This window comes from Drosophila takahashii, chromosome 2L, assembly GCF_030179915.1.
Source record: "Drosophila takahashii strain IR98-3 E-12201 chromosome 2L, DtakHiC1v2, whole genome shotgun sequence".
NCBI classification, from domain to species: domain Eukaryota; kingdom Metazoa; phylum Arthropoda; class Insecta; order Diptera; family Drosophilidae; genus Drosophila; species Drosophila takahashii.
The window spans coordinates 4,244,476-4,272,096 of NC_091678.1; the positions used below are offsets into that span (position 1 = coordinate 4,244,476).

General features: G+C 40.4%; 2 protein-coding genes across 2 annotated transcripts in view; one reads left to right on the top strand and one right to left on the bottom strand.

Annotated features, from left to right (window-relative positions):
• Positions 1 to 23,580, bottom strand: part of Tmtc1 (Transmembrane O-mannosyltransferase targeting cadherins 1) — a 48,605-nt gene extending 25,025 nt beyond the window's left edge. The window contains exons 1-2 of the mRNA XM_017151348.3: positions 23,219 to 23,580; positions 16,338 to 16,616 (exon numbers count right to left, since the gene is read on the bottom strand). Coding sequence (XP_017006837.3) covers positions 16,338 to 16,366 — 29 coding nt within the window. The 5' untranslated portion in view covers positions 16,367 to 16,616; positions 23,219 to 23,580. The remainder of the gene's footprint in view (positions 1 to 16,337; positions 16,617 to 23,218) is intronic.
• Trf5 (TBP-related factor 5) lies at positions 1,837 to 2,984 on the top strand. Its single transcript, XM_017151349.3, has 3 exons — positions 1,837 to 1,930; positions 1,988 to 2,278; positions 2,334 to 2,984. Exons 1-3 carry the CDS (start codon positions 1,917 to 1,919, stop codon positions 2,950 to 2,952), a joined length of 924 nt encoding a protein of 307 aa, XP_017006838.3. The 5' UTR covers positions 1,837 to 1,916; the 3' UTR covers positions 2,953 to 2,984.
• Positions 23,581 to 27,621: the final 4,041 nt, after the last annotated feature.

A 27,621-nucleotide genomic window follows, 5' to 3' on the forward strand; every position in this document is an offset into this window, starting at 1 on the left:
GGAGGAGCGAGGTCAAGGGGAGGTATGTAGCTACCAGAGCAAATGACGCTGCAAATGAAAGCAGGAAACGTTGCCGCATTCATTCATTTTACACACAAAAGCCATTAACCGCTTTGATTCCATTGTTTTGTTTGTCATCATCATCATCAGCAGAGCAGCAAAAGCAAAAGCAGCAGCGCCAACAGCAACATCACTCCGAAACCAAACCAAACCAAACAACACCAAACCCCATTTCCCGGTATAAATCCCCGAACTCCTGCCCATTTTCAATTCCCCATTCCCGCCAAGAGGTCACGGGTCACTAGGGGACAAGGGTAGGGGGCGAAGTCAAGGCTGTGATTTACACGATTTGCCATTTGATTTTTAATGGACTCGGTGTCATAGAACCTGTCACTAAATCCGAGTGCTGACTTTAGTTTTTAATGGCTCAAATCTACTGATAAATATTACACTTATATCCTTTTATTATAGTAAAAAATTGAAAATAACAAAAAAAAAGGTATTACAACAAGATTTAATCTATTCTCAGTGCTTTCATATATAAAAGTAACTTATCAATCGCTACAATGCACTTTATTTATTCAAAATTACTTAAAATAATGTCACTTATTTCCATTTCATTTTCTTTAAAATCGAATTAAATCAGCCATTTGTTCTATTCCATTTGTTGAATATTGTGCAATCCAATTAGGCATATCTTCACAAATCTGTAATTTCTATTTGCTATTTCTTTGGGCCTTTATCTTTATCCTCTCACCTATGACCTGGGGATATGTGCTTGTGGGGGAGTCTTTAGCCGAGCACTTTCACCCATTTGCCATTGTTGTCCCTCTTGCGCCCCAATATTATTATTATTGAAAGACTTTTGCTGAGCTGCGGGTTTTATAAAGTGCCTGCGGCATCGCTTCCGTTCGGTTTTAGACCGTGGACGACCATCATCATCGTCGAGCGTGGACTCCTCCGTGGACCCCGTAGACCGCCTCCGTCCGTCTGGGTGCTGGCAAAAAACGACTCTTGCGGAAAAATCAACATTGCACAAAAGTTTTCAACGCTCTTCGTACCGCCAATCCCCGGCACCACCCACCAACACCACCCACTTACGCCCATTTTACGCCCACCACCCCGCCATCGTCATCGTTCATTTCGCTCCCTTTGCATTGCTTTTTTGTTTTGGCTTAGCGCTGATGATGTATGCACTTTGAAAAGAGTTGAGCAAAGTGGTTTTTCGGGTTTGATGAGCTAACGTCAAGTCCCTCACTCCTGCCCCGCCCACTTTCCCGCCCTTTTTCTGGCTGAGAAATATGAGTTCGTTCGGCGGGTGGGTGGGTGTTTGATTTCCTCGTGTCTGTGTGTTTGAACTGCACTGCTGCATAAAGTTATTAATGGACTTCAATGGGGTTTCAATTATGCAATTTCTGCGATTTGAATTTGAATGATATTTTGATTGTTTGCTTGCGTTTGTTAGAGGATTCCCAAATTTGATGCACCGAAATGCATTGTTTTAATTTAATCAGAGAGCTAATGGCCTTACTGTGCGACTCACTCGAGCGGCAATTAATTGCCAAATAATTTACTTTGGAAATTAAAATGGCCAGAAATCATTGCATTTTTAAACATGTGTTTTCACAGCCTTTGATATGTTGGCATCACTGCGTTTTGATAAATTATGCAAACTTTTTGTTGGCTTTTATAATTTTTAATAGGTGAAAAGAAAATGTAATAACAGTGTAAAAAAAGAGCGATATTTTTTATTTTGAAAGTTAAAAACTCACAATTGCGCTATAGCTCAATATGAGATCAGGGCTGCATTTTTATTTTTATCGATTTAGAAGCGCCATTGCTTAGCGCATCTGGTCTCTCTAAAACTTTGACAATTTTTAATTGGTAATTTCAACATATAAAAACAGGATTGGACAATGATTCGAGTGCGGTAAGTAAAAGTGACAGAGGAGTCAATTATACAATACTAATCACAATTGATCAACAGAAAAAATCTAAAGCGCTTCACACCGCTGCCCCTGACAGTTTCAAGAAAGCCTAAAGATATGAAACCGAAGTTCCGGGAAACTCTATTTGGAGATATAAAATATCCGATTGACGTACGCAGTTTAACTGATTGTAATGTCGCGTACTTTGCACAGTCGGAAATGGAATGGAGTCAGCAAAAAACCAGGGTTATCCCCTCTCCAAGGACTCCAACAGAGGAAGAGGTGCTGAAGATATACGAAGATGTGTCCACACTGGGAGACATAGAGCGACATCTGAATATAGTGTACAAGTGAGTTGGGAACTAGATGAAATTAAACATATTTAACGATATCGTATCCTCGTAGACCCTTTAGTTGCTTCGCCACGACCCCGTGCGAGTTTAATATCACGAAACTAAAGAGCCTTATGGACTATGCCATATTTGAGCCTGATAAACAACTATCAGTGACTATCCAACGCTTTGCCCCGATCTGCAGCCTAAAGATCTATCCGAATGGTAACGTGTATTGCCAGGCTTACAGTCAAGAAGGCACCAGAACGGGTCTTGTGAAGATTAGGCAAGAGTTGAATGGGCTAGGCTATAACTTTCGCTTTCGCCGGCTGACATTCAATGTGGTCAACGCCACCTTCTGTGTGCCCTTCCACCTGAATCTCATGCAGTTTCACCTGCAAGATCCGGTGGCCACCGACTACGATCCCCTGAGGCAGCCCTTTCTGACCTACAAGATGAGGGGAACCATGGTCAAACTGGCCATCTTCCCCACGGGCTATGTATTCGTCTTGTTTGCCACCACGCGAGGATTTATCAAGCTGGCCATAGCCCGCATTCTGCCCCTTCTCTACGGTTTGAAGGACGAGGATCAGGATCAAAGCAAATTGGGCCTGAGCTGCGGCGATATCGACTACAAAGTGCTGTGGGAGAAGTATTTCCAGGACTCTGATGACCTTTTAAATGATTGGTAAACCCCAAAAAAAACTACTACCAAATATTAAGGACCGTTTTGAAATATCCAAATATAAACTTTAATTTTTCATGCCCACAAACTTTTCCTTTTAACGCTTAAGAGGTTCCATAAATGTCGGAAAACGGCCCGGAGCACTTTTATATGTGCCTTAAATTGCGTTCAAAAGTTTGTCTTAAAATTAAGCCTGCTCACCACAAGTCATTGCCTCCAACTGGGAATCCAATCCCCCACAAGAGGAGTCAGTCGAAATCACACGAAAATTTACAATGTAGATTTCCAAGTGTATTCCACCTGGAAATCGAATGTTTGCAGTGCCCAACCAACTGGGGGATATGGTTTCGAATGACTATTGTGGTGGTGGCGGGACACCCAGTAGCATAATAAAAATGACAGCGAGCATGACAAAACCAAACGAAATCGAATCGCTAGCGAAAATGTGTCAAATGGAATTCGAAACCGGTGGCTCCGTCATCCTTGGCACCACCCAATCCCCCAATCCTGGCCAAACTCCCTAACCAGGCGGCTTCGATTTGCGCCGGCCGACATGAAAAACAATTCAGTGTCATATTTGTGTGCTCGCTTTTTGTGTTTGTTTTGTAAACGCAGCTCATCGGTGGGTTAGGTCCTGGATGGTGAACGGTGTGGCTTTTATCCTGTAACGTGCGGATAATTTGCAGCGTTTTTCGCTTGTCATCCCGGCCGCATGACGTGCACACAGTCGAGTAACTCCTCTGTTTGCATTTGAATATTGGACAATGATGCTGTCCTCCGCCTGCGGTCCTTGGGGGTACTCATTAGTGAAATCGCATTTCACATTTCCTGATTGATGGCCACTGTTGGCTTATCGCAAATGTGTCAAATTATGTCAAACCTAGATATTCATAAAAATATTAACTACCATTAAATATGAAAAATAAGGATGGAATATAAAATGTCCGATAGTTCATTAAATATAAGACCCAATTTGTCGGCGAGGCTCATATGAAAAACATAATTCCCCATAAGTAAAGAAAGCATGGCAGTTTCTGGTGGATTTGTGAGCTTAGTACGCTTAATGAACGAACAAAAACCAGAAACTTGGCAGCGGATTAAGAGCTTGGAATGGGGAAAAAAATAAAAAAAATATTTACGCTGAAAAACAAATTAACTAAAATCTGCTCATTTGAATTCCAGGCGCAGAGCTAAAAATGCAAAAAGTAATTAATATTCTTGTGTCCATGGCAGGGCGGACCAAGGGATCCGGATCCCGCAGGACTATGTGGTGAGTGGAGCTGCATTTTCATAATTCCAGGACAACAGCGAACAAAACGTCGGGGAGAGCCAGCCGAAAGGACGAAAGGAGCGAAACGGAGCGCAGTAAATTCCGACGCACTGGAATTTATGCAGCAAATATTAACTTACTCACACACACACACACACACTCGGGCGAGTCCTGCCGCATAAATCCAAGTAAAGGAACGCAAAGGCAAGGACATGGAGCAGCCAAATGATCCCCGACCACCCGATTTGTGCTTGGCCAGCAAGAACTGACAACAAAACTCATTAGCAGAACCGGCGACCGTGACCGTCGCGCAAATGGGCGTGGCCCTCCACACGCCCCCAACCCATGGGCCACGCCCCCGGTCAACCGCAGCCCGGGAAATCGGTGGAAAACTCCAGAGTCGTCCGAACCCAAAAAGAGAGAAGGAGACCCACAGAAAAACGCAGCGTGCACTTCCGTTTTGGGGGCGAAAAGTTCTCGTTATTTTATTCATATTTTCACAGGCTGCACTTTATCTCACTGCGGCGGTCTTAGTTGGCGAAATTGTGTGCAACCACGAAAATCTAATAAGCGCGCAAATTTGTTGACATTGCGCAAATGTTTTTTACGGGCCTAAGAGGAGCAACTTTCGCCGGTCCATGTCCAGAAGCCCCCTGGAAATCGCGCAGCTCCTTCGTTAAAGATGGCTGTTCCCTGGCCTTGGGCCTTAACCCATTTCGACGCAGTGCCAGATTCTTTTTTGCCAAATGATCTGGCCAAATGAAAAGTTCCTCTCTGCGCCAATTTTCAAGTAATTACGGCTGGTTGGAGGAGGTTTTCATTTATGGCGTTGTCTTTTTTAGCAGAATGCAAAATGAAAGTTTTTAAGTTTGCACAAAATAATGATGGTAGGTTGTTAAATAAATTATAGCTCTTAATACTAAATAATTACAATAAAATATTGTATTTAACATATAATTCATATTTAACACCATTTCATAAAATAAACAAGAAAGTAAATCAAAATTTAAGTAAGGTAAAAAAAGATTATCTCAATATGGCTTTGAAATTCAAAATTAATATTTTTAGAAATTTCGAACCCTCTGAAAACTCAATATATTAACATTTTGACATATTATTTTTTACTTTGAAATACAGATTCTCCCTTTAATGTAAGAGCAATCTAGTTCGCAAATTATAAATGGGTTAACAGAGACTGCAGGAAAAACAGGAGCCGGACGAAAGGCAGGACTCAAGATCGCAACAATTGCAAACAGAAACTTTTTTGCATTTTTTCTACCTTTGACAAGTCGGGCGCGATGGTGCGTAAACCTTTTGGCTTCTGCACTTTGGCAAACAGGTGAAGGAGAAGGAAAAACCCGGACAAAACCAAGAAAAAGTGACTTTGCATCGACGGGGTTTCCGGCCATAAAGACCGCCTTCTATCGACCCGGATCGTCCGTCAGAGGCGGCGAGACAATTTCATTAACCGCTGCGCGCCGTTTAAAGGCCAAGACAAGACTTCGCCTCCTTTGATTTTTATCGGTTGACCTCGACACGAGAGTGTGTCCTGCTGTCCGGGACTGTCTGACAGGATTAAATGCGAGAGCAGAAGCTGAAGCTGCCCGGGGACAGGGCGTAAAGTTTTTAATTATTTTTGTGGTTTGAAAATGCATCTCCCACCACACCCGCCTGTCAAGGCAAAGAACGTGCAGGATAAAGGAGCGACCGCAAACACCCCGACTTTTATCAGCGCCTTGCCATTGTCGTGTGTTACCCATGCTGAGCTTACTGCATTCATTTAAAAGAAAAGTGCAATAACATGTTATTTCGCCCCGGACGACAGGACTTCTTCAGTTATTCCCGGTTTCCCGGTTGTGCGGTACGATTGTTAACGGTAAGCGGCTTTAAAAACATTCCCTGCCTTATTACGTAATTACAAGCGGATGACAGGGGCGAAGGCATTCGCTGCATTGAATTATTCGAAATACGCGAATAATTGAAAAAGAAAAGGGCGGAGAATCATCTGAAATCAATGAAAAATTCACTGATTTACATTACCATTCCGATGGTTCTCGTTCATTATGGAAATTTATTTATTATACCCCACGCTTTGAATGAAAATCATTTTACCCTGTCCTTAAAAAGAAAACTATGCAAAGGCGAGGTAAATGGTCAAGATTGCTGTGGATTAATGCAGATTCCGGGGATTATTTGCCAATTTGATTGATTGAAAAGCACTAACCAGAATCAGTGAAAAAAACCGCAGATATTGATAACTATTAATTTAACATTTTATATAATTTTCGGAGTAAACTCCCCTCTTCTAGGCAATAATCAACTATTATTATGTATGTGTAGGACTTATCAAAACTTTATATATCCCAGTTACCCGGTTGTTTATTTCCAAAGCTCACTACTTATGAAAGTTCTCAAGAATTCCAACTAATGCCATATTTTTCAGAGCATGACACAGGCCAAGCCATGGATTTCGCCGGCTGAAAGGCAAGAAGAAAGGAGGGCAGCTATTTTTCGAGGAAATATCCGCACAAATTTTCACAATTAATATGCACTTCCTGTGCAGACGACTTGCAACCGTTGCTGAATGCAGCCCGAAAACGGCAACAACAAGTAGTGGGTGGGTATACCATTCCTCAAGGAACCCCAAACTACCGCGGAGTTCACATGTGAGTTCATTGCTGCCATTAATGAATACGTGTGCAGCAATAAAGCCATTTTTTATGGTTGAAAGTCACGTGAGAAACTATTTAGTACATCTACGAACGAGGCAGGTGGAAAGTGGGTGCAAAGTCGGTGCAACTTTGTGCCTGGCACAGCCAGAAAAAGGCAACTTTCTTTCTTAAACGTACTGGGGAGCTTGGCTCTGTGAATCACAGCAAAAAAGTGAAAATATTTTCTAGCTACTCACATGCTTTCCAAGCCGAGAACCAAAAAGTGAGGCATTTTGTGTGCTGGCTGAATTAATTTTTGGCATTTATCAACTAAGCAAATTGAAATCGTGTCGGTCGAGTCTGGCATTCCTAACCCAGTTTATTGTTGGGCTCCTCCTGCTATGTCTGTGCACTCGAGTACTTTTTGCGGCCATATGACCTGGCTAGGAGGACCCACCCCAGTGTTGTTGAACAAGTAAATCAACGAGTTTTTGATACTTCCTCAACTTTTTTGGCACATCAGATAATTGATTTGCAAGTGGAGTGACTGGGGCGTTAATGAGTGACGCTTGCCAAAGTTTTTGAAATGTTACAAGCTCCTCGAATAGAAAAGGAAACGTGTTTCCATTGAAGGAAACACGGAGATTTTCGATCAAACATTACAGGGTTTTAAAAGCACGTACAAAGGTGTCTAAAAGTATGCAACAAAATTTTTTTAAGCTGAAAAACCAACGGACTCATTTATTTATAACTCTAATATTTTTTGTCCTAGCATTAGTACAAAAAAATAATATACATACACGGCATATTACTAATACCTTATATTTTAGCTCAGCTTAGTCACTTCTTCTACTCCAAAGAGGCGGCAAATGTATTTCAACCCACATTCAGGCCGACACCCGGCCATAAAAGTACCAAAACTTGTGCACTTTATGGATCTCTTACCGCAGAGAACTAGCATTACGACCTTGTGGGTGGGCGGGCAGTACGGCAATGCACCCATTAGGCCGACCGGTAAATGAGCATTGAAGCAATTCATAAAACTGCCCAAACAAAAAGCCAATTTTATTCGCCCCAGGCACGCGTAAGTGGCGGCTTTCCTTTCTTCTCCGTGGCGCCATTGTAATGGGTCCTTAGTCCAGTCCACAAGTCCCGTCTCCCGTAGTCCTAAAGTCCGGCGATGGTGAAAACGTGTTTACGCTTTTATTATGTAAAGAACCGGACAAGCAGCTCCGTGGCCGTAAAAAGAGCCGACGCACACTTGAACTCCACAAATCTGAATCCAAGTGGAGTGTTTTAGGCGCGACTACTGCTGCACACGAGTCCTGAGTCCTGAGCCCTCGGAGGTCCTGCGTCCTGCGCCGTAACGTATGCAAAGTAATTGCGCGCATTAAATATGTTCTGTTTTTATTAACTGCGGCGGCGGTTGCTTCACTCTCTTAACGAGAAACAATTAAGAAAAACAGGCGCGTATCATAAAAATTAAAATTATGCAAATGCAGGCAGCAAAAAGCGAAAAGCCCCCTAAAAAGATGGGGAGTTTCGGAGTTTGCTGGGAAGTGCGGCAGACTGCAGGCAAGTTTGGTCTTGTTTACATTTATTCTTCTATTCAGCGTATGCAAATCCCATAAAAACTCATTTTGAGCCAATTGACTGCATTGCTGTTGTTCTTATTGTTTGGCCGATTCTTTTGCCGGGAGTTCTGTAGTCCCCACTAAGCTTCAGAGGGGAAAAAATCCAGACGATGTCTCTCCATCATCATCTCCTCTGTTCAGCGGTAATTAACTAAAATCGTGTTTTTATTTGCCAGACAACGAGTGCCGGAAAGCGAGAACAATGAAAAAATCCGTTCATTTGCGAAAATTGTTTAGCTTCGGAAGAATAACAAAGAATCGGGTAACGGGCAACGAAATCGCAAATGGAAATCTAAAAATCCACTGCTGGGAAATGTAACCGTAAACGGGTACTAATACAACTGGTTTTCCCATCGATGGCACTGAGGGAAAAGGTTAGGTTAAAAATGTAGATTTCACCTAATATGAGAGAAATATTAAATACATTTTTATATTAGTTTTGGTGACCTGTAAATTATTTTTAGTAAACTCGAGGTTATGACTGGTTATATTTTTAAGACACAGCGATTTTAAAATTTCAACAAACTTCCATTCACTGTTAACTTCCATTTGAATAAAGATCTCTTTCGATCTGTTACTCTTAATTTGCAATGCGGATTTAATTATTGTAAACAGTTTATAATTTGCAATATTACACATATCATTGTTGATGTGCTAAATGGAAATGCATTTATTTCTTACTTCAATTACCATTTGTTTCAACTGATTTTAAAGATGATTATTAATTTTCCCAGTGTGCTTCTTTTTAAGCAACTTTCGCGAAACTCGCCATTCTATACACAAACAGGAACGCTTGTTGGTTTTTAATTTTATAGCCAAACAATATGCTTACAGATTTCGTTTGCAGTTTTTATTAAAAATCGATTGGCACACGCTCGCAGATGCGAAACATCGAAATAGAAAAAATACATGCACTTGAAGCATCCATCGGTGTGCAGCGGGTTAGCAATAATACCCGTTTGGCTTGTGGCTTTGCAACTTCCACATACACGGATAGATATATCTATATACGTATGTATTATATGGAATCCCTTGCCCAGCGATGAACTATTGCAATTCGAGTTCGTAAGAGTAGCAATAAGGTAATACCATTGCCCATGCCCGCATGTGTGTATATTGACATGTTCGAGCACAAATTAATCAAGGAGTCTCTATGAATGGGGGAATTGTAGATATATGTATGTGCATGGGAACAGAACTGTAATTAAAATTGTAGAAATGTTGCAGGACTAGAGGTATTTGTTAAACGAGATGGTTTATACACCATTTATTAAATTAAATTGAGTAAAGCCATTGAAATTGTAATTAATACTGGCACTTTTGATTCAAATTAATGCTATTGGGAGAGTATCAAGTGTAATGTATTTCCACAATTTAAATTCAACGGAAACCATTACTTTAAGGCTATTTGCGAGTACTTTTCGCAGAAATATCGACCGACTTGAGTCTTGAGATATGTACTCCGTTGTTGCTCGGGCATCCTGCACGCATTTCCCCCCACTATTATCTATTTTTCCTTCTGGATGTGTTCGTATGTATATACGGATCAGTGCTGCCATCGCTTAGCTTGAAAAACAGGACAGATAAGCCACAAAAAACAGGGAAAAAAAGGACAAAAAATTAAAAAAAAAGGACAAAAAAAAGGACAAAAGTAAATGCGCCTCCATTTTTCTGTTTTTACCAATGGGTTATATATTTACTTAGTATAAATGGATTTTAAATAAAATTCAATTATGTAATGATCTACTGCTCCCGACTCACAACCTTCTTTGTTTGATCATTTTACCATGGTAAATTTTTGTGCGTATACGTAATAATCTAAAATTATTAAAATAATAAAAGCATTTCAAGTAACTATATTGGTAATACAAAAAAATTTAATCTGCGTCAAACCCGAATAAGAGTCGTTGAAATTTTTTTCTGACAAAAAAGAAGAGAGTAAAAATTGAGAAATTTTTAAAGTGTTTTCCTCTTTTTTTTGCTACAGAAAAAATTGTACCATAAAGAAAATCCATCGACTGCTTTACGTCTCTTTAATAATTTGTAAAAAAAAATTATTTTTTAAGAGCCGAACTATAAAAATGATGGTTAGAAAGACATTTTAGCATATAAAAACAGGTTTATACACTTTCGACTAGCAAAAATAACACTCAAAACCTTATTTTTGAAAAAAGGACAGATTTCCGGATAGGGGATGTTTGAAATTTTTTCCGGATAAAGCCGTTAAAAAAAGGACAGATCTGTCCGGAAAAAGGACAAAATGGCAGCACTGATACGGATATGCACCACCCACTGCAGATTACCAAAGTCGCAGCTAACATATTTCTCCCGAAAGCGTACAAAAAAATGGGATAGAATGGGAAAAGCTGGTGGAGAAGGAGTATGAAAAAATGGGAAACTGTTGCAAGTGTGCTAAAGTTTCATGCTTCATTGGATGCCGACGCCCGGGACCCTTTTTCCCATATTCCGAGCTCCTTGGAGCCCGTTTTCTTGGCGGCAACAGCGAGGCACGCGCTCTCCAAGAACAATCAAATTTGCAACGAGCTTCTCCGGGTGTAATATTCCGGCGAGCCAGTCAGACATGTGGCCGTGCTCCTTTCGGTCTCGTACTTTCGTCCTTTTCGTCCTCGGGCGTTTGCTGCTGCACCACATGCAATAATGTGGTGCGGCCGGGGTGGCACTTTCATAATCGAAACACTCGAGTTTCGAGCCAGCCAAAAGAAAGCCAAAAACCGATGCAGGTCCCGGAATTCTCCGGAGGCCTTCGAGCCCATTAAAGCCATAAACGGGGCATTCGAAATTTAAAAGGCAAACCCCCCCCGACCGCCATTGTCTGCGAGAAGCAAAAGCAGACGAAACTCAAGCACACATATGCTTAACGCTTACTTTTTGGGACTGGGACTGTATATTGTGTATATGAGCCGGCGGATGGATCCCTTTTATAGTTGGTGGGAGGACCTTAAACGGTCGCTTCCTCCTTTACTTTTTTATTTGCATATTTTAATGCAAATTGTGCAGAATTAATTTAGTGCTGTTTAGTCTCGAACTCGAACTCGAACTGGAGACCCGACCCCATATCCCGATCCATGTCCTCCAACCCCTATAGAATTTACCACATTTTTGCCTGAGTGTCGCGTGGGTGGGTTTCGTTTCATATGTAAATATTCAAGTTTCAAGTTATTTTGCCTTCAAGTTCGTCGTCGTCGTCTCCATTGTCGTTTTACTTTATTGTTTATGCCCGAATTGTGTTTGAGGAGCACTGGAGTGTGGCCTAGTTTCGGGCCAAGAGGCAATGAATGTGCGAAAAATATTTTATGAGCTATATTATGTAAACTGAATTTAGTTTTCCCAGTTGCCGTTTCCCTTTCTTTTCCTTCTTTCCTTTTTGATTTGACATTATTTGCTCTCTCTTATTTGGAGACCATTGTGCAAGTTTGTTGGCCAAATATTTTTGGGTCTCATTCGCCTGTGAATGAACTAATCCGGACACGATTTGGGTTTAAGAAATGTTCAAATTCCACAGAAAGTCTCATTAGCTGGGCTTCACGGCGCTCTCGCTTGAATATTCATGCGTGAAGAGGCGACAACCAAGAGAATTATTACGGGGAATTGCATAAAAAATGTTGCTCACGTACAAAGGAAATGAAATGAAATGAATTTCTGAGCCGTCCTTCACTTTGTTCGCTAGTTATCTGGCTGCGTTTGCCACGGTCCCGCTTTTCCGCTCCCTCTTTCTCGTTTTTTTTTTCCTGCAGCTGGGCCTTGAAGCGCGAGAGCTCTGGGAAATTTATGCTGATCATTCATAATGTCAAAGACGCGCCAAAGGATACGGGGCCTTGGGTACCAGGTTCCAGGACCTCGGACTAGGCTCGACACCAGCGCGAGAATAAATGGCCCAGGTCAGGGCAGGACCACTGATAGCTTGGCCCAGAAACGCCGTGCTGCTCGGTCCAAATTTGGTTAACCCCTTGAGAGCCAACGTTGCGTATGAGCAACTATTCATTTTGTGCCCACACTTCGTATGGATAACATTTCATTTTGCAAGGAAGGCAATATTACATTTTTTTTAAATTTTATATTTCGGTAAAAGTAAATAAATAAATTAAGTGAAATATAAAGTGGGCATTTTCCTATAAAACTGTATTTATAAATGAGTCAAAATCTGCCAAGTGGGCCACCCCTGTTCCGAAGGTCCGATTTTCATCGAACTTTTTTACTTTTCAGGTTCACAACGAAAATATAAGAACTTCATTTGAACGGTTTTGCGAAATTTTGAGTTTTACCGGAGTTATAGGGGTCAAAACATGGCATTTTTGTCACTTTTTCGAAAAAGTTGCACTCAGTCATTAATTCATAACTTCGGAACGGTTAGAGATATCTTTATGATGTTTTCACTAATCGCTCAAGAATTATTATGGCTTTCCATACAAAAATTAAAAAAAAAATTAAAAATTTTTGTTCTTAAAAATAAATCAACATTTTTTTTTAGTTTTTATTTTTTTCAGTGTTCTTCACCAGCTATAGAGTTTAAAACAATTTGAAAATAAAGTTTGATTCATTACGAAAAAGATCCAAAAAAAAAAAAGAGTGGCCCGGCCAAAGGTTTTTCGCAATATCGATTTGAAGAAGGGCGCACAGCGGTTTCCCATACAAAACGGCAAAAAGTCCCCCATTGACAGCTGACGCTACGCTCGCTACGGCATGTGTTGACCAGCCAGTTTTCACGAGCAAGCCGTTTTTGTATGGGAAACCGCTGTGCGCCCTTCTTCAAATCGATATTGCGAAAAACCTTTGGCCGGGCCACTCTTTTTTTTTTTGGATCTTTTTCGTAATGAATCAAACTTTATTTTCAAATTGTTTTAAACTCTATAGCTGGTGAAGAACACTGAAAAAAATAAAAACTAAAAAAAAATGTTGATTTATTTTTAAGAACAAAAATTTTTAATTTTTTTTTTAATTTTTGTATGGAAAGCCATAATAATTCTTGAGCGATTAGTGAAAACATCATAAAGATATCTCTAACCGTTCCGAAGTTATGAATTAATGACTGAGTGCAACTTTTTCGAAAAAGTGACAAAAATGCCATGTTTTGACCCCTATAACTCCGGTAAAACTCAAAATTTCGCAAAACCGTTCAAATGAAGTTCTTATATTTTCGTTGTGAACCGGAAAAGTAAAAAAGTTCGATGAAAATCGGACCTTCGGAACAGGGGTGGCCCACTTGGCAGATTTTGACTCAAATACAATTTAAGAAATAAGTTTAATATCTTGATTTATAGCATAAGTGCCAAGTTTTACAATGCAGCAACTCTAACAATCTTAGATTCTACACGATTATATCCCATAACAATGCCAGCAAAACTTCAGATTACTTTAGAAAAGAGGCAAGGGGTTAAAATCCACTTTTACTGAAGCGTTTTCTGCGTTCAGCTTTTCGGGGCTTCTAATCATCGGCGCATTATCATCGCAATGGGCGCCAAATGAGGCGCTGCAAGGAGGAAATTCTGGGTGGAGAATCAAAAAAAAAAAGGGAAAGTGAGTTTCCATTTATGGCTAAACAAATGCCAGGAGCTGTACCCAATCCTCTTGGCCAAATTATTTATATGTAAAGCGAGTCCTGTCGCAGAGTCGGGGATAATCAGCTAAAGCAAAGCAAGGCAAAGCAACAGCAACACGAAAAACCGTGCACAATAAGAAAGGAAAATCAATTTCCGCTTTCGAAATAATTCCAAAGCCATACAAAGGCGGCGGGATAGGGCTCCAAAGCCGAGTCTTAGCTGCGACTAAAGCCAAAAGGAGCAGAGATGAACGCAAAAAAGTTGCCATTATCCTGAGCGGCGGCGGCAGCGAGATAAGATATTTGCACAAGAATGGCATTCAGTTGATAAAATCCGATTTGAAAATGAGCGAATGCCTGGCAATGAGCAAAAGACACGCGGCATAAAACCAGGCAAAGGAATCAACGGAGGGGGAGGAGGAGGAGGGTATCGAAGGACTCGCAGGAGCTGAAACAGAGGACTTTGCCCGCCCGGTTGGGATAACAATTTTATAAATAAATATTTGTGCTGGCGAGTCCTTGCCGGCTGCTGTCTCTTTGCGCTTCGCTTTTGAACTCAACTATCGGGCGATAAATCATTTGAAGTCTCCGCCAACACCATTGGCCCGGTGACAATCTCAGCCCGGACGGACGCACTCCTTCCCCCGTTACTCCTTCCCCAACCTTACGCACTTTTGGGCCCGTAAATCTGTGCCGGAGAGGAAGAACAAAAAAAAAAAAAGAACGGAGAAAAAGGAAAGGGAACTGTTCAAGTAGAGAAACGGAAGCGTGTCTCCGTCTGATAGCCTCAATGACTTCCGTTCCTGGCGTTTAATGCTTTTTAATGAGTTGCTGCTGCAAATGTTTGAGGACATCGACATGGACGAGGATGTGGATGTGTACATGGACATGGACATGGGCAGCTTAATCGATTTCATTGTCTGCTGGCCGGGGTCTCGGGTCAGGAAATTGCTCAAGTTCCCCGAAACTCTTAAACTTTAATTTGCCTTCACAATTTATAGCACACCTTTTGGGGCAGTTTATGGCTTTCGAATGGGTTTGTTGGAAAAGATATGATTTTATATTATTTTAATTAAATTAAAGGCCTAAAAGTGTAAATATATATTATATTTATTAATCACCTATCTTCAATTAAATTATATAAATAATAATACTTTTATTTATTTTATTTTGTCAAATTAAAAAAAAAATTTAATGGAAAGGAAAAGGCTCTGGAAACTGAAGTCATTCCGCATTTAAATGATAATCATTTACTTGGATATTCCCAAACCGTAGATTTTTCTATGAAACTGCTTTGGAGAACAGCCTTAGCCCGCCAGGCAGATTGATGGCCCGGTGTCCTTGCTCTCTGATGCCCGATTTGAGTATTGTGTCCAAATCGTTTTCGGACGACAGTTTAGAATTCGATTGGCCCGAGCTGGACCCCGAATCGAGTCTGATTACTTATGCCGGTCAGGTAAATCTTGTAAAAATTGTCTCCTGCGAGGAGAAGTTTCTCGTTGGTGGTGTCAGCTCGAATTTGCTGGCTTTCAGAGCTTGCTTTTCACTTTTGGTTGGACAGTTGGCCAGTTGTCCATTTGGCCAGAAGACTTGATTTGTTGGCCATGCCTTAAAGTGGGGCTTTAATTTGTTTTGGTCACTGGGAGCCATATGTCTTGGTTGCCATGGGGAGGAGGGCCAAGATGAATGCCCGGAGCCGCGGGCTCTTGGCTTCCTTCCTGGATTCCTGGACTTTCCTCTCCCCCCGCCCAGATCCCATCCCGCGGCTTGACAAATGAGTGGCCCAAAGGTCGTTGCCAGGGTCGCGATTGCCGCTGCTGTTATTTCTTTTATTATTTGTTTATGCGTTGCCCGTCCGCCGTTCTGGTCTATTGAAAAATCTTTCTTCTTTCGGGTGAGGGGGAGTGGTGGTGAGAAAGAAACAAGAAAGTAATGCAGGAAGATAAACAAGTAGCCGCAAATGGCCAGAAGAACGAGCGGAGTCCCACTTCCGGGCCACGTTCTCGTTCTCGTTCTTGGCCAGGTCCTCTGGACCTAACAAATTGTGGGCAATATTTTCATTTCATCAGGAGTGTCCTTGGCACCGCCTTGGGGCCACCGAGCTGGCAACTTTATTGCATTATTGAAAAACTTGTCAAAATATTTTGAATGTGTAGAAAAGCTCTTGGCTCTTATTAAATTTGCCTCATAATTGTATGAAAATATTGTATTTCAAGAATGCCCGTGCCAGAGACGTGGGCAATATCTCTTGTTATTATTGTGTTTATTTTCAGAACTTACCTCGGACGACGGCAATGGGGAGTGTGCATTTTTAAGCGAGTGGCTTTGTCTGGCTCCGGCGATTGGAATTGCTCATGGTTTAATTAACGCAAATGGCAATATTAAAATTTTATGAATTTCATATTTTATGCAAGTAAGGAATTTTAACAGCAACAAAGTTGCCCGATGCTTTTTTGCGAATTCATGTTTTGCAATCAAGTGAATTTGTTGTGGTTTAATTAAATTGCTGTTGATCCTTGCTAGATGCGTTGGTCATATTTATTTTTTTTTCGTCCGCAACTGCAAGGAAAATGTGAAATATTTATTTATTAAATATTTTGTTTTTGATGCATAGAAGTGTTTTTATAATGTGTGGCTTTGGTAAAGCCGTAAGGAGGAGGAGGGCAACATTTTTCAGTCAGAAGCCACATTCTCTAATGTTAAATTTAAATTTATTTAATTTGATACAAATTTCTGATAAATTATCTAGTGATTTTTAATGGTTTAAAGAGGTGCTTTTCAGCGATTGATACAAATTCTAAGTGCTTTTAATTACTGCAGCATTTAAAATATATTTATTATTATTATTGTATATTGGCTTCTTTGATTATAAGCAACTATTTAACTTACTTTTCTACCTATTGCATTTTTAAATGAAGTTCAAAGAATCATTCGTTGGTTACCCATTCCCTTCGCCATAAAATGTTGGTTTCGATTGCATTTCTGTCCGGAACAGCATTTAATTGATGGCCCAACCGGATAGATTCATACTCCTGGCCCTCCCAACCGTTCTTACGCTCCTGTAAAATAATCCAGGAGAACCAAGTTGCTAGCGGGACCACATTCTATTTTCAGAAATAATGAAGCTCATGCTGAAAATAATAGGTACATATTGATGGAATTTAATACGTTGAGAAAAGCTCAATTTGCTCGTTGCCACTTTCTAAGCGGGAAGCGATGGGGCAACACAATTCGCATCAAATTTCCAATTAAACAGCAAATTCTAATTTATATCTCGCAACTTGCACGCTTTTGTTTTGTTTGCCTTTGTATCTAATTCATAGTAAATTATTTTGGGGTAATTATTTTGTGGCTGGCTATTAAATATCTCTGACATGGCGTTTGTGTTTGTTTGATGTCGGACAATTATTTTCGATTCATTAGTATGAAATTCGTTTCTCTTCTCCGTAGTTCGCCGCAGCCTCTTTTGCTGGAGAATTTTTAGTGGCATTTATTGTGTTTTGTTGCAGCGCGTAATTGAAAATGTGCTGCCTAATTAGTGAAAGGGTTTTAGCCGCGTTTTCCCCACTTTTTCCCCGTTTCACATTCGATTCCCAGCCATTGCTGCTGATGTCAATTCTGTCAGGATGTCAACCGCCGAAATGTATCTACACACGAGTGTCTATTATGTGAAAATGCGCATATGGCCGAATGGGAGGCATATAAATGTCGCAGTCAATAACGCAAAAGACCCCAGAGAACTCATTTTAAAATCTAAATCGGAGAAGCGAGGACAATGGCCAGTAGTCGAATATAGGATACCCTATTTATATTTATTTATTCAAAGAAAAAAATTGGATATGAAATAAGATTATTTCTACCTTATTTATGATTATTATTTATGATTCAAACATATCAATTTGATATTTTATCTTTCAAAAAAGCTAAAAAAATACTGTTTTAAAATACCAAATGTAGTATTTTAAAACAATTATTGTAAATTATCTAATCATAATATTTATACATATCAAAATGACATGAAAAAAATATATATGATATAAATTATATTTGTCAGAACACATTTAATTATTTTCAATGATTTGCTTTATACATGGTGTATTTTAGTTGCATATCATCCTTTATCTTATTTATTTTTATTGTTATTTTTTCTAGGGTACCTTGAAGTCTCTTCCATTTTTTTTTGAGAACCACCAAAGCCCATGAGTTGAGCGAGTGTCACGCACATTTCTCCCCGCCCATAAACATACTCACTCCCCCTTTCTGCACCCATCTCAATGGCAATTTCTATGCGCATTTTTCTATTATTTATTATTTTTATTGAGCTCCGACTCGAATGGAGTTTCTTTTTGGGGTGTGGTGGCACCCCATATCGTGTTGACAGTTGTCATTGATTTCGTTTGGAGGCGAAAAGAAAATTAGCCACGTTTTCATTTCATTTGCATGCAGTGCTGAATTAAAATTATATTCATTTATATTGGCGAGTGTATCGGCAATGCAATAATATTTCCCCTGATTTGGAATAATAACATTACCGCCAGTCGCATAAATTATGCATTGAATAAGCAAAAGGAGGGTAATTGGCAAATACACATTTTTGATTTGCTTTTTCGACTTTTTCCTAAATGAGTGTTGAGATCATAATCAGTTATACATAACTATTATCCAGACTTAAAATTGGTTAAACATTCTTTGCCAAGAAAGATACTATTTATTTAAATTCTTTTATTTTATTTAAAAGACTATACAATCAATACTTTTTGAATCTAAACATGTTTCTATATTTTTCTATATTTTCATCCTTTATGAACGCACTTTCCTAGGTAAAGTGGATTCCTCGAAGCAGCTTAAAATTGCTCAACAATTGAAATCCAATTTGCCGCCACCCCTAAAATATTGCTGGGGGACGTCGACAAGTCAATTTCTGTATCGATTCGATCGAAGGAAAAGCAATTAAACAGCCTGTGCTGTGTGTGAAAATGTTCTTTAAATTGAAAATCATAATTATTCATGACGAGGCCGGCGGAGCGAAGTGCTTTATACTGCAGACTATATATGAGTAGAAAAATGCTTATGGTCAGGCACTCATATAGGTTGTTGTTTGGCGAGCTCTTAAATATAAAACATTTAACGCTCTCCTTTGTTGATATTGATGGCTCGACTCATTCGCTTCATTTGTTGGTTGCATAAAAGCCGCTCCATCGTATCCGTCGAGCCCATTGTGAGCGGTTTTTCCATCATATTCGCTCTTTTTGTTTTCCCCGCTTTTCATTTTTTTTCATTTTTCATTTTGTATTTTTTATTTTTGCACTTTCCCCATTCATTCAAACAAGTAATGAAGTTCTCTTCTGCCAAGCGGATCGTTCCCCATTGTTGTTGTTGTTTTTATTCGTTTGATATTCTTTTTATCGATGCACGTTAAATTTTATTGCAATTGTTATGCGCTCGCATCTTCGGTATGGTACGGTATGGTATGGTTGGCGATGCTCTGTGGTGGCGTTTTATATTTAATAAATTTAAATCACTTTATATGTGAGTTTTATGTGCGTTAATAATGCGAGTGAGCGAAAGGCGTTTCAACATTCATTCCCCCCTTTTTTATGGACAAAGAGCAGAAATTTCAAAAGCAATTTATTCCGCACAGTATACCCGATACAATATGGGCATAAACTAACCAACATTTATGTGCGATGTGCAGGATATTAATGATGAGTTGGGTATCCGTTTTGAATAAGTGAACGGAATCAGAACTCTAGCGGTGTTTGATGAAAGAGCAAAGCCATTAATAATTTAAATGGTTAATGGTTAAATTTTTGTGATTATGCTGTTTTTTAATTATTATAATTGGCGAGCCATTGATTCCAGTCGGTTAAATATAAAAATTAAATTAGCTTTAAATCTTAAATGGGTTTTAAGGCAGTCCTACTTTAAAATAACTTTCAACTTAAAATTTTTTTGTTATATTATAATATTAAAATACATTTAGAGAACGAAAATGGCCAAATGATTCAATAGAAAAAGATTTAATCCAATTCTAATCTGCTTATATAAAGCTCAATCCCTTTTTATGTGCATTAAAACCCTGGATTTTTTATATTTTTGCTCTGCAGACTGTAAGAAGAGGGACTTTTTTTAAAATACATATATTTTGAAGCCCGAGAAATGTCTGATATGGCTTAAATTGTTGCACACTCGAGTATGTAAGGGAATTTTAAAAAAAAGAGACTGTAACTGCATAACTTTGTCTGTTTTGACCGCACCATCCAACGGGCTGCTCTTCTGGCCAACTTGAAGCAAAGTTTGTGCAGTTTTTGCTACTTTTTTCTTTTTTGGGTCGTTCTTGTGCACTTTGGATGTCAACACATCGACACATAACGACACATTCGTCCAATTTACACACAGGCGGGGAGGCACTCGAGAAAGGACTCCCGGCGGCAGACAAGCAGCAAACTTGAACTTTTGCGGCCAGCCAGATGTTGAGACTTACATTTACATTTTCTACAGATATTCGCAGTATATATGTATATATATATCATCAAAGCACCCACGGCCACAACATTTTTGGCAACCGCGCGCATTCCTCGCACTCTAATTACATGTTGAAGCGGGGGAAAAGCCGGAAAATGGCGGGGGAATTGCGGAAAACTCAAACTGAAAACTCGGCTTGAGCATGCGTTGTGGTTTTTCATTTGCATTCGCTTGGAGGAACTTCGCCCCGGAGTTTTAAGTGAATGAAATTTCTTGGCCTGGCCACTTCTTTCGGCTGGCGAGGATAATTAAATTGGGCACAAGTACAATCTCTATGTAGTATAGTATAGTGTATATATCTGCTTCTATATTTTATTTATGATTTCTTGGGGCTCTGCCTTTTGGCTCTTGTCACTGGGCTCTCGAGTATGCCGAGCTGCGATAATTCCAGCCGAGCAGGATGAATTTCTCCGTTCACGGTTTAGTGAGCAACAACAATTTTGCTGCCATGAATGCATTTTCCAACCAGCATTTCCACTCCCCCTCCCTTCGGCCCGCTTGTTTTGGGTTTTCTTCTGCTAAACTTTCGGGGGGAAAATCATTTATCAATGTCAGAGAATGCAGAACATTCTCTCTCCGCACGAGAGAACTTGTGTATGGCGGCAGATTGCGACGGCCTAGCCTCTGATATTGGGCGGTGGGTGGTTTTGGGAGGTTATTTCGGCCTTTCCCAGGGGGTTTCAGTTGGGTGGTGGTGCAGCGTGCCTGCAAGTGCGTGAAACAAGTTGGCGAAACTTCTGACTTTGTTTCGCAAAATACTCAAGTGATTTTGAAAATTATGCACACGCATAAATGCATCGACCCACCAGACATGTTCGAAAGTTTTTATCAAAATTGCAGTCCACGAAAAACAAGAGGCGAACATAAAAGTTGATCGCACTCGTATTGGTAGCTCAAGAAAGTTGCCATCCTATATGCCAGATGTAGAGAACAACATAGAATTTATAAATGTTTGTGAAAACTGACCTTAGCAACGGTAAATCAAATTGACTATTTAGGTTTCTAAGAAATAAGATATCATATTATCATATATTTCTTCAGCTTTTGAGTCAACTTTGGCTTGTAATAATTACAATTATCTTGTCGATGAATTCGTATATAAAGATGTTCAGAGAAGATACTCGAAAATATATTTCAAAAATCCCCAAAAAAGTGTGCTATGAATATGGACGGTAAAATAATTGAATGGCATCAAATTGGTTGTGCAATTCAAACAATTTCCTGCCGGCCCTTTCCGAATGAGGCGTGGCTTTGTCTTTGGCTTATGGCAGAAACTTTAGCACTTAGTGCCAGGACTCCTCTATTACCAACTACCCACCCCCTGACCCCTTTGGATATCCCCTTTTGGATATTCCCCCTGGATACCCACTCCGCCAAAGCGGTCGGGGCGAGTGTTCTAATCCTCTGGCCGCCACTTGTTTGCTGGCGAAACAAGTTTGCACTCAAAACTCGTAAATAATGGATGGAAAAAAGCGCAACCGCACCATTCATAATGGAAAAAGTTGCCCGGCCACTTGAAACTATTGCACAAGCACCGAGAGCTGGCCGAGCTGGGAAGGATTCAGTGTTGAGCCGATCCCACCCGTTCTGCTCTTCTGAGGATGCATTGCATTCCGGGGATGCAGTGCCCGCCGCCGGCGTTATTGTCATGTGTACAGTAAAAATAACAAATAACAAACAACGAGAAACGGGGACCAACAAGCCGATGGGGAAGACGTTCTTCATCAGTGCTGCAGTCTCTACGGTTTTCAAGCCAAACATGGTTGACTTAAAAGGTTTAGAACAAAAAGTGGGGGTACTTATTGTAAAGATAGATTGTTGTTAGCAAGAGTTTATTTATGTTGATATAATTTTGACTTATGAAAAATATTTAAAATTATCATTTGATATTGGCAAATGTATTATTAATGTTATTTTGAATTATCATAACCATTTAGTATTATTCTTAGGAATGGAAATTATTAGTGCATTAAAATATGGACTTTTTTCTTAGCTTTTTCAGAAGCTTTTATTTTCACAACAATTCAATTTCATGGAATTTGGTTATTAACAGATTTAAGCCGAGCGCTGAATTTTCTGGCATCAATAGCGGGCACCACTGGCTGGGGATATTGCATTGACCATGGTTGCTGTGGCCTTGGTGCGGTTTTCAGGACTCGGGAGCGGAAGCGGAAGGCGGAATGGGGGCCGTACTCCAGTCCACGAACACCAGCACCACCACCATCCCACCCACAGACCACCGCCCACCGCCCGTTTGGAAGCCAAGGTTATAGTCACATTTTTAATATGCTGTCTGTTCCAGTGCTGGACGTTGTTTATGATGCGCATATCCAATGGCATTCCATACGCGTGCATGCCTGGGTATTTGTGTAATAAATTTAAAATTGCTTTCGGCTTTAAATTGCGCAGGATGTGCCAAGAGAAAGTCACCGAGATTTAACTTTAAATGCGCCTTATGGACAGCATGAAATATGGTTCACTTCCCCCGAAGAGAGGCAATAAATTGGGATATTTATGAACTCATTTGTTATAATTTAATTATGTTTTCGGTTGTCAGGCGAGCTGGACATTTTCCCAGGAATTGTGTTGCGAAATAGGAAAAATCTTATTGATTTCCAGGTGACTCTGGGCCTTACCTTTAGCTGACTTTCAGTTGGAGCAAATACAATTTGGTGCTTTCGAGGAAAAGCCGGTAAAACTGAGGGGGAAAAACGGAAATTGGATTCACACACACGTGCCGCCGACCTAAAGATGTCACACCCACGACAGCCCAATTATTGTAATATTTTGACTTTAGTTCGAGTCTTGTGCGGATTTAATTCGATTTAATTTATGTTGCAGCATGTTGTGCACATATTTGCATAGGCCGTTCCTAGAGCGGGGTGGAAACTCGCCACCCACTAAGCTCGTAAACTCGTGACTTTGGGCAGGAAGCCGGCGAAAACCGAGAACCGATCGACGACGACGACGACGACGTGGCGTCCACCACGCGATTCGAGTGCAGCAGGCAGACTGAGTGCCGCTCATTGCAGCAGCGAGTGAGCCGAGCGGTGGAAATGTGCCGCCAATGAGAGCGGTACTCGCTCCACCGGGAGAACCCCATTCGGCCGCCGTGACTTAGCACTCGTGACTCAAGAAATCACTGCGCAGACGCACGCTCTTTTACTGTTATTCCACTGCTAAGTAACAGTGTGGTGGGTTTTGAACTGCCTTTTCCAGCCCCCTTTTTCAAAAAGCAACAGATTGGTCTAGTTATTCAAATATTTCAAGCTCTAAAATATTTTACAAATTATTTCAAGACATTTCCATATTAAGAAACATATTAAGCCTGCCTGCAGATTTTAGATTGTCGCATGTGGTTTAGCTACCTATCTCAGCTATGTAGCCTTTATGGGTCACCGATAACATTTTTTATCCGGCACTCCATAACAGTGACTGCTAAAAGTCCCCTCTTGCTATAATTCTGTTAACAACAGTCTCGACTTACTGCTAAGCCCATGTTTTTCTTTTTTCTTTTTTTATGCAATTATTAGGCAGCGTAAACAAATGTCAGATTTTGGTTAAGTATAATGGAAAAGCTTGTGTTCATTATAAGACTTACGAGCAGAGGAATTTTGTTAATTGTGACTATTTCGTACAGTTTAATTTTAGATTTTTAAGCCGACTTGTTTTACTTTATTTAAAGCCCATCCTAGACTCCTTTAAATCATAATAAGCTTACAAGTCCCAGTTGAAGGTTTATTCGTTTTAAGACCGCACATTTGCCAAAATATATAAATCCGGATTACGAAATAGTTTCCACTGTGTGGTTAATCCCCCGCACACAATTTCCACCACTCTGCCCATCCCAGCCGCAATTGTAAAATTAAGGGAACAATGAAAAAGATAATGCGAATGCCAAATTGGATTCAATTAAATTAATTTGCATTTGTGGCATTTTAATGGGCACTCTCGCATATGCAGCTTACCGAGTGGAGAAGACGGAAATGAAGTTTGATAAGTAAGTGCTTTAAATTATATAAAACCCAATTAGCCTCATGAAAAAAGAAGCAAAACTACCATTTCAGATGCCGACAGTCGAGGACCTTTTCCATTTGCTGTTCGCCTGGTATTTGCGTCTACAATTTTCCCACATTCTCAGATCTATTACGCTGGGGTTTTACATAATGCAACAGCTGGCTGAGCCCGAACCACCCAACCACCCCAGTTCTCATCTCATCCGACTAACCCAAAGCGCTGGCTCTTATGAAGTTCAACAAATTATTGTGAATGGGATCTTTTTTTTTTTGTTTTTCGGGGTTGATTTGTATGCAGCGCTAAAAGCTTGAAAAATGTTTTACCCGCACGTGTTTCCTGCGCTTTGATAGAAAAACTCTCACACACCCGCAGACACACATTCGAGACACATTATATAAATAAAATGGGAAAGGAAAAGCACAACAATGAAATGCCAACTGGGGTGGTTTCCGTGGGTAGTGGGTGGTGGGTGGCTGCCAGCGACAGTCGCATTACAAGTGGGTGGCTGAGCCAAGGACGGGGGACTTAAGGACCCTCGTCCCCCAGAAAGTGACATTTTTGGAGCGAAAACAAAAAAATGTTTGCAATTTTTATACTTGTGGTGGGTAAGAGTATTTGCAAGTTGAGCACTGAAATTGAAATCAAGACTGAGCTGCTTCTGACTCAGAACTTCTGACCTGGGTCAAGAAAAATCTATGTCAGAATATATTAATATCAGAATGACTCTGGAATAAAATAATAGACATTTAGACATCATAAATCAGGTATTATTTATATGACATTTCTATACATAAGCTAAATTCTTTGTTGGATTTGGTTAGTTATTTCTAAAAATAATGTAATAATTAATTTTCTTTTTATTTTATAGATCATCCAGTATTCGGTTACTCCAAGGCCCAAGAACTAAACTATAAAGTCCCATTGTTGCGGAGAAGATTTGCTCGGCTAGAAGGGACATTACAAGTCTAATGAATGACTGGGCCAGGACATTGCCGACTGATTTTTATGTAAGCATTCGCATTTGGCTGGGACCTTGCATTCCCATGTGGAGGGCCAGATCTGCTTTTCCCTTACCGGCTTACTGTTAACTTTGCAGATTTCCCCGGCTGGCTGCTGCATTTGCTCCAAATTGAATCCTGCGAGAATGCGCGAGACAAACATCTAAATTGTCAACGTAATGCGACAAAATATTGAAGTCAGCAGGTAAAGCCACCTGACACATCCTGGCCATCGCCCCAGCTTCCAGTTCTAAGTTCCTCCGAGCTCCGAGTTCCTTCGTTTCCCAGTGCGACTCAATCCAAGTTGAGGGGCAATAGGATGGGAAACGGGAACTGCCAGGCACGAATTCAATTTCGCGTCCACAGATGCCATTCACCTTCGGCACGTACGGATATCAACGTCAACAAGTTACCAGCGGGCGGATGAAGGTGGGTGGTGGGTGGGTGGATGGGCGTCAGAATGGGGCGTGGCAAACTAAAGTGGAAAACAGCAGTCAGACAATACAATTGCTTCCTTGACTGCATCTGAGAGGCGACGACTTCCCGAGACATCTTCGTTGTCCTGGCCAACGCTCCCAGTGCTCCTGACATTTTATACTGAATTATTTATTTAGTTTTTCCTCCTTTTTTCCTGCTCTCCGCTTGCCCTTTTCCCCGGCGCTCATTATTCTCCTTTGTCCCGGTGACTATTCCATTTTTATTACCGTCGTGGCGAGTCAACAAGGTTGAAATTTAAGCCGGATCGTTTCCCGGTCCTCGAGCATCCCCAGTAATTAAGTCCATACACCCGGGCGATCCCCGACCTTCGTATCGTCTTTGATTACCTCTGAGATTTTCGCTTGGTCCAAGGTCTGCCAAAATTAAATATGACTGAGGAATATTTTCAATTTGTGGACACGAAAAAAGTTTTGTTCGCCAAGATGCCCGGCTACACACATACATATATACATTTTGTTACTTTCTCGGTTTACCCGTGGGAAATTTGCTAACGGAAAATAAAAGTTTCTGGTCAAGTGAGTGCAAAAGTTTTAAGTGACGCACTTTTTCACCCCACTCACCGCCTTTTCCTTGTGGCGTTGGCCGAGTTCGGAGATTACTTTTGTCGTTCGAATTTGGCAGAGTGGAATTTTATTAGGCTTGACTTATGGGCCATGTGTACTGCATTTATATGTACATGAAACCGAAGCGGATCTCGAAATGGCTGCCTATTATGAAGCTGTAGAATTTTAATATAATTAAAAGTAATATTTCCAGACTAAAATGTTTTCTGGAAAGTATTTTTAATTTGAATATAATTTTTTTTTAATTGAGAAATAATTTGGAAAATTTGTAATATCTTTGGGAGAAATTAGGATTATGTATTTAACTTAAAAGCAGCACTTTCCTGTATTTTTCGTCGTAATTCTGTTGGTAAAGGTGCCCATAACCATATAGTGATATAGAAAAGTAATCGACCTAATTGGCATCTCGTGAACTCAAACAGAAATGCTAGGCTAAGATTTCTATTGGCTTTGCTAATGAGAGGGCCAAAGGCAATTCATACTGAACCAGGATTTCCTTTTAAATTGAATCCGATTTCGAATGAATTTTTTCATGGGGCCCGTAATGTGAGGCATATCCATTTTGCTGGCGAAGATAGATCTTCGGTGTGTTGTATCCAAGTGGCAAGTCGACGAGACGATTCAGAGCCATAAACAAATTCCTAATTGCCTTGTAATGCCTTGTGTTGACAGGACTCGACAACTAGATAAGGTCCTGGGCTCAGCCAGACGAAAGAGAGACAGAAACGCTGGGAAAGAGAGCGAGATGGAAGGCCGAAATTAGCATAAAACTTCAATTTCGCTCTCGCACACTGCGTCCGATGCAGAAAGGGAGGGGAAAACCATATTTTCCAACGGACCAACAAATCGCAATAGATTGCCAACTATAAAACAGAGGCCTTAATTATTGGATGGGGAAGAGGAAACCGCCCACACACATGACCCAATATGGAGCACTCCTGCATTAATTAGTAATTTATTCCA

Excerpts from the sequence above, each read along its gene's own strand:
- Trf5 (XM_017151349.3), top strand. Across the intron at positions 2,279-2,333 it reads CATCTGAATATAGTGTACAA|ACCCTTTAGTTGCTTCGCCA; the intron begins GTGAGTTGGGAA and ends GTATCCTCGTAG.